General features: G+C 38.3%; 1 protein-coding gene across 1 annotated transcript in view; it reads right to left on the bottom strand.

Moving 5' to 3' along the window:
• Positions 1-12,500, bottom strand: part of ergic1 (endoplasmic reticulum-golgi intermediate compartment 1) — a 33,575-nt gene that overhangs the window by 8,800 nt on the left and 12,275 nt on the right. Inside the window, exons 4-7 of the mRNA XM_056268956.1 lie at positions 9,710-9,804; positions 4,780-4,904; positions 2,382-2,486; positions 2,235-2,295 (exon numbers count right to left, since the gene is read on the bottom strand). Of these exons, the coding sequence (XP_056124931.1) occupies positions 2,235-2,295; positions 2,382-2,486; positions 4,780-4,904; positions 9,710-9,804 (386 nt within the window). The remainder of the gene's footprint in view (positions 1-2,234; positions 2,296-2,381; positions 2,487-4,779; positions 4,905-9,709; positions 9,805-12,500) is intronic.

Raw genomic sequence — 12,500 nt, 5'->3', positions numbered from 1 at the left:
ACACACACACACACACACACACACACAGACACACACACACACAAGCTCTTTAAGCTCCGCCCCCTGTGCCGGGAGCAGCAGCTCATTTGCATTTAAAGGGACAGACACAAAACCAGTGTGTTTTTGCTCACCCTCAAAAAGTGACAACTTTAACATGCTGTAAAAAATGATGAAAACGTTATTTTGAGCTAAAACTTCACATACACACTCTGGGGGCATCAGAGACTTATTTGACATCTTTTACATCAGGACCCCTTTAAAGCCCGTTCACACCAAAGACGAGAACTATAACTATAACGGTTTAACAATTGCTCTGACTCCAATAGTGTAATCCACACAACAACTGTAACGATAACGACACACACGAACCGAATTGTTGGAATCACAATGATTTTTTCCCAGCTGATGAACAATAAAAACACTGACAGCCAATCAGAATCCTTCCTGCTTTGAGGACCTTGAGCATTTAAAGCGACAGAAGACAAAACTGCAGCGATTATAAGAAACAGAACGATATCGTACATTTGTGTGAACGATAATATAGTTAGTTATAGTAGTTATTATAGTTAACTTTATAGTTATTGTTCTTGGTTTGAAAAGGCCTTTAATAGCAAGTAAAAGTGTCCACAATTTTTTTTTTTTTAATTCCAAAAATATTATGATTAATTAAAAAACTATTTATACCATTTTTAGCGAGTCACTCTAAATGACCAATCAGCCTTGCCCGATATTTCATGAGATTTCTTGCCCTCGACACACAGTCATGATGTCACTTCCTGTTTTAAGTTATAATTATTTATGAAACGATGTTATGCATTATAACACACACACTTCAAAGCAGTCGGAGCAACTTTACTCTATTAACGGATGTGACGAGACACACATGTATGGAAGCTTGTTTCCGCCACTGAATAAAAAAATAAATACAAATAATTGCGACTTTTTATCTCACAATTGCGAGATATGAAGTCAGAATTGTGAGAAATAAAGTCGCAATTGCGAGATATAAAGTCGCAATTATGAGAAATAAAGTCGCAATTGCTAGATATAAAGTCGCAATTATGAGAAATAAAGTCGCAATTGCGAGAAAAAAAGACAGAATTTCGACTTTTTTTCTCACAATTGCGAGTTTACATCTCGCAATTCTGACTTTATAACACATAATTGCGAGTTTATATCTTGAAATTCTGACATCTTTTCTCAGAATTATGAGATATAAACTCGCAATTGCGAGTTATCAGGCCAATTCTAAGGGGGAAAATCACACAATTCTGACTTTACAACACGCAATTTTGACTTTATATCACGCAATTCTGACTTTATAACACGCAATTGCGACTTTATATCAATCAATTCTGACTTTATATCTCACAATTCTGACTTTATAACACGCAACTGCGATTTTATATCACGCAATTCTTACTTTATATCTCGCAATTCTGACTTTAAATCTCGCAATTCTGACTTTATATCTCGCAATTCTGACTTTATATCTCGCAATTCTGACTTTATATCTCGCAATTCTGACTTTATATCTCGCAATTCTGACTTTATATCTCGCAATTCTGACTTTATAACACGCAATTGCGATTTTATATCACGCAATTCTGACTTTATATCTCGCAATTCTGACTTTATATCTCGCAATTCTGAGAAATAAAGTCAGAATTGCGAGATGTAAACTCGCAATTGTGAGAAAAAAAGTCAGAATTGTGAGATAAAAAGTCACAATTACCTTTTTTATTTTTCATTCTGTGGCGAAAACAAGCTTCCATACACATGCACAAGTGACGTATGTACGCAATTTCCCCGTGAACACAATCCCCTCAGGTCTAAAATATGAACACTTATAATTGGCTTACCATAGACTCATTATTTACATTTTAATAGTTTTAAACAAATTATTTATTTTTTTACATAGTGTACCTTTAACTAATGGAACCTATCATAAAGTGTAACCATGATTGTGAATACTTAAAGTATTTTTCTTTTCAAGAATTTAATTAATTTAATTTGCCTTTTTTATTATATAAGCGCAGCCTGACATTTTTGACTACCCCTCCCCCAATTCTTTTTTAAAGCGTTCATCATAGAAGAGGTTTAATCAAGTCATTGTGCATTACATGAAGTGCATTTTCAATGTATTTTTAAACAAAAAAAATAGATAAAACATAAATGACTGTCACGTCATTGACCCAGACTATATATATATATATATAAGGCTAAAGACATACCATTGGACTGCAGTCTGTTGGCTCCCCCTAACGCATTAAACGCCCCCTGGACATGCTGCACCTGCGATTGAACGACATCACAATGACTTATTCATGTTGATTTTACACCGTCCTTTATTTCTTACTGACGGATGACGGCGGGCCGACCTGCAGCTTCTCCCCGAAGGCCAGTTTGTGTATGACGTGGGTCATGTCCGGGCTCTGGGGCTGAGCGGTGGCGCTGTGTGTCGACACGTGGAAGTTTCCTGGAACCTGAGGAACAACACCACCATCATTAGTACTGGATCGATCTCACAATTCACGGATCGGATCATTTTTCGGATCAGCAAAAAAATAAATACAAAAAAATAAATAAAAATAAAATTATATATATACTGCATATATATATACACACTCACCTAAAGGATTATTAGGAACACCATACTAATACTGTGTTTGACCCCCTTTCGCCTTCAGAACTGCCTTAATTCTACGTGGCATTGATTCAACAAGGTGCTGAAAGCATTCTTTAGAAATGTTGTCCCATATTGATAGGATAGCATCTTGCAGTTGATGGAGATTTGTGGGATGCACATCCAGGGCACGAAGCTCCCGTTCCACCACATCCCAAAGATGCTCTATTGGGTTAAGATCTGGTGACTGTGGGGGCCATTTTAGTACAGTGAACTCATTGTCATGCTCAAGAAACCAATTTGAAATGATTCGAGCTTTGTGACATGGTGCATTATCCTGCTGGAAGTAGCCATCAGAGGATGGGCACATGGTGGCCATAAAGGGATGGACATGGTCAGAAACAATGCTCAGGTAGGCCGTGGCATTTAAACGATGCCCAATTGGCACTAAGGGGCCTAAAGTGTGCCAAGAAAACATCCCCCACACCATTACACCACCACCACCAGCCTGCACAGTGGTAACAAGGCATGATGGATCCATGTTCTGTTTACGCCAAATTCTGACTCTACCATCTGAATGTCTCAGCAGAAATCGAGACTCATCAGACCAGGCAACATTTTTCCAGTCTTCAACTGTCCAATTTTGGTGAGCTCTTGCAAATTGTAGCCTCTTTTTCCTATTTGTAGTGGAGATGAGAGGTACCCGGTGGGGTCTTCTGCTGTTGTAGCCCATCCGCCTCAAGGTTGTGCGTGTTGTGGCTTCACAAATGCTTTGCTGCATACCTCGGTTGTAACGAGTGGTTATTTCAGTCAAAGTTGCTCTTCTATCAGCTTGAATCAGTCGGCCCATTCTCCTCTGACCTCTAGCATCAACAAGGCATTTTCGCCCACAGGACTGCCGCATACTGGATGTTTTTCCCTTTTCACACCATTCTTTGTAAACCCTAGAAATGGTTGTGCGTGAAAATCCCAGTAACTGAGCAGATTGTGAAATACTCAGACCGGCCCGTCTGGCACCAACAACCATGCCACGCTCAAAATTGCTTAAATCACCTTTCTTTCCCATTCTGACATTCAGTTTGGAGTTCAGGAGATTGTCTTGACCAGGACCACACCCCTAAATGCATTGAAGCAACTGCCATGTGATTGGTTGATTAGATAATTGCATTAATGAGAAATTGAACAGGTATTCCTAATAATCCTTTAGGTGAGTGTATATATATATATATATATCTTTTAATTAATTACTTAAAGCTCACTTGACGTTCTTCGATACTGCATCAAAAACTACTAGCCTAACTGATAAAGTTCAAACATTAATAAAAACAAGTGAACAGTCAGTAATTAAATAAGAACAAATTAACAAATTACAAGCAGAGATAAAACTAAATTACACATTTACAAAGTCTAACAGTAGTATTCAGGTACAGAAATTAATAATTAAGCCTAAGTATGTAAAATAACACTATTTGTTCACTGTATAAATTAAATATAGTTTCATCTTTGTTAAAGCTGTATTTTGTTGTTTTATTAACATTAATGACACAGACGACAGCAGGAATATTAGGCTAATGATACTTTAAGGCCGAATAAACCGACAAACATCCGGTTTCTTTCTCAACTGTTCAATTATGACAAAACCGAGAGAATACTTGCCGAAACGGGTGTTTAGACATAATTGTGTTTATATGTCCGTTCAAGGGCAAGGAAACACGAAAGAGGAATCAATTCGGTGTTCGAGCGCTATCTGAAACGCCTCTCTCTCTCTCTGCGTGTGTGTGTGTGTGTCCCGATGTTCGCCTCTTCTGCACTTAAAATTGTTCGAATGTGTAAATTGGTAAGACAAAACATGTCCAAATGTTAACTTTCACTCTATGATGGTTAAATTGAGCAGTTAATCCGTGAATCACGGGCGTGGCGAACCGCGGGGCAACTGGTCCGTACGGGTCAACTGTGATCCGTTCCACCCCTAGTTATCAAACAGGCAAACACATCAGATACACAATCTCTATTAGAGAGAGAGCGAAAATGGCTTCAATCTACAAGGACGCCACTGAAACCTCACACGGCTTCTAGTGTTACGATGAGCAGTTCCACAGGAAACATTCAACACCCGACAAGACAAGAGTTCAAGTGACGTCAGGATCTCTTACCTTATTAATACTGAACTCTCCTTCAAAGCGGCATCCGTGGCCGTTGTTGAGAGGCATCTTCATCGAGTTCTCTATGTGACCCACTTCATGCCGGCCCATCTCGTCCTGGATGTCCAAACCCACCACTGCAAACACAGGAGAAGAGCCAGACAGAAACAGACGATTGGCGAGGAACAATTTTCATTTTCGTTGTACAAAAGGACTGTTTCTTCAACAACATTACCGGTGATGACGATGTACAGTCAAACCAGCGTTTATTCACACACCTTCAGCATTTCTCACAGTATCAGTTTATTCGCTATAGTTTAGAAAATGGTGATAAACATGAGCAGAACTCAGAGTTCTCAAATCAGTGGATATTTGACTGGTTTTTTTTGTCCGTCCTTCTGTTAGACTCTCACACATGAGTTATGTTGATTATCTGTCAGCTGTTCAATTTAACTACACAATTAGATAATACCAGTTTAGCTCAACCAGTGACCAAGCAATGCTTCATGTTGTTCAGTGTGTGTGTAAAAAGAGCATTAGCAATTACAGAAAACACACTTCAGCAAAACATGATCAGCTCAAAGTGGAGGAATCATTATCGGTCCCAAATTTTTACTGGTAGTCACTGTATGAAGAGTTTATGGGTATAATAAGTCACAGTTTACTTTATTCTGCTCTCCTCACTTACATAAATGAACTATAGTGTCCTGATCACACTAGTAAACAAAATCTGGTGTCTGAATAATGTTTGGTTTGACTGTATATTGGTCCCAAAGAAGCACTGGGACACTTAAGACATTAAAAAGGATGACATTTTATTACATCGGTTTAAAAATCAAACATTGCTTTGGTGACACTTACTTTGAGATTTTCTCTTGTAATAACATTCAGATATTTTAAAGTTTGACTCAAGTGTCCAAATACTTTCGGGATGTTAATTAAAAGGAAAAGTGCATCTAAAACAATTGCTGGTAGAAGTGAAAACGTGTAATCTGCATGAAGCTGTAAACACAGCGCACTCAACAACAACATACAAGAGGAAAACAGATGTGTGTGTTTAAGGTCGAGGCGAGTTTGAACGACATTTGAAGTTACGGCAGATTTTCAGTGATTGAATTGGAGTTGTTCCTCCAAGTGTTTGGCTTCAGTAGACCTGTAATGAGCCATTAGCACTGCTTCTGGGACATCTTTATAGCCCTGTTAACTCCTGGTATATTGAGATGTGTTTCGGTCGATCGGGTCACAAGTGAACGACTCTAAACACAGGAGTAAACGGGCCTGAAACGCTTTGAGCTCGTCCACTTTCACCACTTCCAGAGGGAGTTGAAGACGCATGGCTTTCAGTGTAAACGCTCATGTGGTCGAAAGTGTTCAAACAGCCACAAAATACCGTCTACTGACCTAATGCGGGAACATTATGGGGAGAGCGCTAGCCGGACGGGGTTTAAACTTCATCGGCTTTGGTTTTACAACGAACAACACGCTGGATCCTTCAAACCGAAAGTAACTCACTCCCGCTAAACGATCACTCCTTGAACTCTTGCACTGGGAACAACACAAGTCGACACCACTGAGACTAAACGTTTGCTAAGAAGTGTTTCCTACTAAAGCAAGGCGGTCTTTGACTCTGTGGGCGTGTCCAGAGCGGACTGGTGGGAGTGGCCTTGGACGGCAACATGCCCAGTGCATTGTGGGTGTTTTCCTAACTATTTGGCAAAAGGGAAGACAACAGCCGGCTTCTGTGCTCCTGAATGTTTCTGTGTGTGTTCAATCACTATATAAGGTTTCCAACCCAATAAATCATTAAATTCATTTAAAAAAATCCTGTTTCCCTCGCCTTGTGGTGGCTTGGCATTTCAATGGGAATCGGATACGAGTTTAAAAGTGGGTCAGATGTCCAGATATTAGATATTAGTATCTGATTTAAAGCCACAGTTACAGCACATGTCGGTCGTGAGACTACAGCTTTTTTTTTTTTAACCCATATCAGTTGCAAAACAAGCCAGAATCTAATGCGGGAACATTATGGGTAGAGCTCTAGCCAGACGAGATTTAAACTTCATCGGCTGAAGACCCGAGTTTGGTTTGAAGATGAAAAACATACAAATCACAATGTTCTCTCGCCATTCCTGATCTCTAACACACACTCGCAGCGTTCGGCTGGTCTTGAGACTGTCAGAGCAGGAATGAAAGATGCTGATCTCCGTGTGTTTTTCCCCTCGTCGTCTCCGGTCGCATTCATATGTGAATTGCGCCAGCTTATTTTGTCCATTAGATTTAAAGATCCCATATATTCACCCGTCCATAGACCCTTGAAGAAATCAGGACAGAAGTGGTTAAAAGTGGACAAAAGAGACGGACTAAAACACCAGGTGTGAACGGGAATGAGTCTCCCTCGTCTACTTGTGATCCGATCCACCAAAACACAGAGTTTTTTGGATCTTGACAGTTATTGGCCAAGTTATTTTTTGGGTAAACTATCCCGAACAAGTTCATGTTTCAGCAGAAACCGTTACGCACGACTGTTTATCCGACCTTTCACAGTGTGTCGTGGCAGATCTTCTGATGCTTATACTAAGAGCATGTTGTCCCATTAGCCCAATGCTATTTTAAGCCTTCCTAAGAAAGCAACACTGGCTCTTTCCTCTTATGATGACAGGTAAGATTACGATTCATGATCTCAAAAGTGCAAAAAACGCCAGCCAGTAAACGTTTTCCAGGGAATTTGACAATTTCCAGAGAAGTAAACCACCCTCGCTCAATACTGATTAGGCATAAACTACGACATCTACAGCTTAGACTCAATCCAGTACACTACAACCACACGATCTCCACTCGTTAAGGGGTAAATGTGCGAATGGAAACATTTAATTGCCCTTTTAAGTGCAAACCGACGTGTGCCCAGAATACTTGGTTTTCTCAGCAAGCGCAGAAAGGAAAAAGCATCCACATTTTCCACATAAACACACGAGTGTTGAAAAGTGACGTTGTAAAGGAGGGAACGATGTGTATGTCTACAGAAATACAGTAAAAGCATGAAAAAGCCCCATGTAGTTTTACGGAAAACCGAGGATATCTCATGAAATGTATTATCAATTATCATTTACTATGGAATTAATTTGAATGTCTTATGACTACTGATTAATTTATACAATTATTATTGCTCTTATAATCAGACTTTTCATCTAGAAGACAATAAAGTGAGCAAAAAAACCCCAAACTGTCAGAATTTCACACTAAATAACACCAACCGCAGCACCTTAGCAACCACTCAAACATGCGTTAGTGGTACATTTCAGTGCCCTAGCAACCAGCCTACTCTCATGGGAAATACCCTCTGAGGCATCCTTCAGAAAAGGTAAAGCTCGATATCTACTCGTGCTTCACACGGCTGATTGAGAACTGTAAATGAGGTCATTATTCGGATCGTCTTCATGACTCATAACAAGGGTTTCAGTCAAACATGCTCCATTTAAAAGAAAAACGTCTTCCATAATAGGCAAAACCTCTATTCCTCACCCATGAGAACGGCTCAAGATGTTGCTCAGTCTGAACATAGTTTGGCCTGTGTGTAATGTGTGTGAAACAGCCGGTTGCAAATGTGTGTCCAAACGTTTGAGGATCTGCCCAAAGTGACATCAGAGGTGACCACAACTCCTCTGAGGGTGCTGGCGTTCAGACGCAGGGCACTTTCCAAACAAATTTCAACTTTGAGATGTATATCATTATTATTTTTTGGACCCAAAATCTGCATTTGTAAGGCATTTGTCCTTCATTTCACTACGTTATAAATAGAACGAGGCATTGTTTCTTTTTTTTTTTTTGATTTACATGACAATGAGTTGAATCAATATGTACTCACCCTCACCTCCAAACCTGTATGAATTTCTTTCTTCTGCTGAACACAAAAGAAGGTATTGTGAAGAATGTCAGGAACTCAACAGCTGATGAATCCCATGATAGACTTCTATAGTATTATTAGCCCATACTGTCGAAGTTTGGTTTGGATGTTTGGTTCAAAGTATCTTTTGTGTTCAGCAGAAGAAAGAAATTCATACAGGTTTGGAACAACTTGAGGGTGAGTTCATTTTTGGGTGAACTGTCCCTTTAACTGCTTAAACCAGTCATGAAGAAGAAGCATTTGTAAGTTGCTTTGGATAAAAGTGTCTGAATGATTAAATGCTTAGTGAAACTAATCACTCGATCCATTGTTCTATGAGCCTAATTAGGGATTGGAGACACAGATAAAAATGTTTTTTTCATGTGTCATCTCTATGTAATTGCTGAGATCTGGTATGTGATAAGCTATAAAATTATATATTTTTCAATTTATTTTGACAAAACAGTCATGTTCAAAACATTTAATAAAAATTTGATGCTAAAATCTGATACATATATATTTTTTTATATTACCACACTTTCCACTAAATCAACAAGTAAGAATATTTAACAATTTTTAGTGCATGACACTATACGTACCTAATAAAAAAAGTTTTTTTTTTTTTTATTTCACCAGTAAAGTCATTTGATCCCCCAGCCCTAATCCACATAACTAGTGACTATCTATTAAGTCACAATAGGAATGAATGAATCATTTACGAAAAACATGACGTATCAAATGTTTGGCAAATCCTTGGACAAATATAAAAATAGTGTTTCCTCACACGTTTGCTCACGTACGACCATATGACTTCCTGTCGAGTTTCAAAACAGCGCGTCTGATTGAGGCGAAAGGCCTGTACCAATCCGACTGTGAGAAACCCGTGCAATGCATGTACACAACACTCAAACCGAGACTCGTGTGGGAGTGTGTATCGCAATCCACGTCAGCGAATTAAGATCCCGTACCAACAGCTAACTCTCATAACATGTCGTGTAATACACATGTGGTTAGACAAACATCATTCAGAAGAGTATTTATGTATGTTATGTATATACTCACAATCACAGTGTAAGTTTGGCAAACTGATGTTTAAACTCACTTCTATCTTCCCTCCACTGTCCTTATCAGGGTCATCCACATACAGTTCATTTACTCTGGAAAACACACATGAAAACACACGCATTAAATGTAGTTCTGATAAGCATTTGTCATCTGCTAAAATTAAATATCTAAGCTTGACAGTAAAATGCCAAAATTACATTAACTGCAATTTTCGTTTCCTCACTTCCCCCCGATGAACACATGAAAGGAGTTGACAAACACACACCAAAGTCTGTCTAACCGAGGTCAAACTTGGGTCAGAAAGTCAGTGTGAATGCAGATTTTAAACAAAACATCAAGATTCATTTGAAAATTAAACATTTTTACTAACTAAAACATAAAAAAAAGGAGTTATGAATATCCTGAGGTTGAACCATTTGCATAAACGAGCCACTTTTTCCATGTCATAAAACGCTCAAAACATCCTATTTTTAAGAGTGATCTCGGTGACATCATTTCCTGTTTTGTGACTTTCTTAGCTACATGTTGGTTGAGCCGTTTGCATTGATTTGGGGTGGAAAACATTTCCAAATATTAATATTTATAAACTGAACTGCTTCCCTGCTTATTTTAAACAATAATAACACAACTTTTAGTCAATGAATAAAAGGCGGAGACTAAAGTAGAAATAAGTGGAAGAAATAACACACACCACCTTATTTTTAACATTAGAGCGGACGTGGCCATTTGTAACTTTAAGTCTCGGGTCTCATTCACTTTTCCATTAATTTTTAGCTGTGGATAAACTGTCCGTTATGCTGTTTGATATTACAACATGGTATTTGTTATTATATTATTTTAATTTATTATCAGAAACAATTGTATGTAGCACAAATGGTTTTACAGTTTGCACTTTGTTACTCTTCTAGTTATTTCCTTATATCGGCTAATGAACATTAAAGTCCCCCTGTGGTGTAAATCCAGCTTTTAATGTTGTTTATGTGTCTATGTGGTGTTTTTAATGTGCTTTAAGACAAACCATGAGTGAGTGGAGGCGGGGCTCATTTGCATATTCATAGAACCACGCATACTAAATGAGGCAAGGGTGTCGAATTACATTCAAGCCGTTTTAAGGCATGAAGAAACTTTTTTCAAGCAAGAAAATGTTTAAATATGTCATTTTGGTGATCAAAGATGAGTTTAAAGGGATAAAATGATTGACTACAGGGGGACTTTAAGTCTCGCACATTCACAAGTTGCAAAATAAGGTGGATATGGTTGTGAGATTTGGAGGTGCCAACCTTCAGATAAGGATTTTTTGACTGTACTAAAGCATAAAAATACTGTAATATGTTTGCAGATATTAAGGAAACATACTAAATTGACATACTTGTTTCTCTAAAAAACAACAACACAATGCTTCAGCCAGTTACTCAACTATTTAAAAGTGCGTTACATTTCTGAATGTCTGTTCTTGTTTTGTTCTGTTATCACTGTGGTGGAAATTTAAACTATATATATATTAAACTAACCATGTTAGACTAACATCTAACCTAATTTAACATCTAACATTTGAACCGAATGTACTGTGCAAAACCAAGGGAAAACATTTGACTTTTAGTGTGTGTGTGTGTGTGTGTGTGTAAATGACAGATGTGGAAAATGAAACTAGACAGGTGTCTAAACTCGAAACCAAAAACAGAGTTTGGTTACCTAGTCACAAGAGGGCTTGTCTATGAAGAACCAATCAAATTAAGTAATGTTTCATGTCATTTTTTGCCATACCTCCTTATTCTATAAAACCGTTGTATTTGTGTTTTGTGTTTTACATTAAAGCTGCGACGCAAGAGAACAAGTAAGTAAGATTATCGGCTCTGGGCGCTGTAGTCGACTGGAGACTCGCTGGAGTGTGAACGTAGCTAACCTCAAATATATATATAGATGCGCCAGCGTATAAGTTATACTAGTATAGTTAGTCTTAGGGAGCCAAATCTAAAATACTTAATAGTAAATCCATAACATCACGCACACTGCAAACTCAGCCAATAATGTTTTCAACACCCATTACGCTCGTGTCTTCTGCGTGTCCTTAAAGGGGATGTCTAATGCCATTTCATACATTCTGACTTATTTACACTGTTAAAAGAGTTGGGTTCTCATGCTAAACATGGCCAAAGTGAAGAAAAAACCCCGAGTTGGACGTAAGACGGGGGATTCATATACGTTTCGGAAAGTTTTTTGATATATTGATTCTTATTAAAGCTACAAAAGTTATTCAGCCAAGAGCAGTGAGTGATTTTCTTTGTCTTTAGTTCATTACCGCAGTTATTACAAGCTGTTGCGATATTTCAATATATTGTGTAGCTCTACAATACTACTATATACGTACTCAAGATTAGCATGAGACTGGCAGAAACTGTGTGTTCTGCAGTACCCATTTCAGCCACTAGCTGTCAATATTACACACTGCACCTTTAAAGTTGAGACCGACTTTACTTCAGTAATGTGATGCATTTTCCGAGTGAACTGAATACTGAATGAGGGAACTAGAGGGCATGGCTTGTTTCTTTCCACTGGGAATTGATTGGATCTATAAAAGTAGGCGTTTCATTCGACCGCTGGACGGATGTCAGAGACCGAAGGCCATTCCTGATGGGTTTTGATTAAAGATTACGGATTTTTTTTGTGTGTGAATTAACTTGCATGGATGAATTGTTCACTAATTTTGATTTCATGCCGATTTTAAAAGAGCCAATCATCTTTTCTGATAACATTTGCTACTCTTGCATGCATGTAGATTAGCTGTATT

The sequence above is a fragment of the Rhinichthys klamathensis genome, unplaced genomic scaffold (assembly GCF_029890125.1).
Source record: "Rhinichthys klamathensis goyatoka isolate OS25496 unplaced genomic scaffold, OSU_Roscu_1.1 h1tg000278l_1, whole genome shotgun sequence".
NCBI classification, from domain to species: domain Eukaryota; kingdom Metazoa; phylum Chordata; class Actinopteri; order Cypriniformes; family Leuciscidae; genus Rhinichthys; species Rhinichthys klamathensis.
The sequence above is the reverse complement of the archived record's forward strand: the minus strand, read 5'-3'. Positions and strand labels throughout refer to the sequence as shown.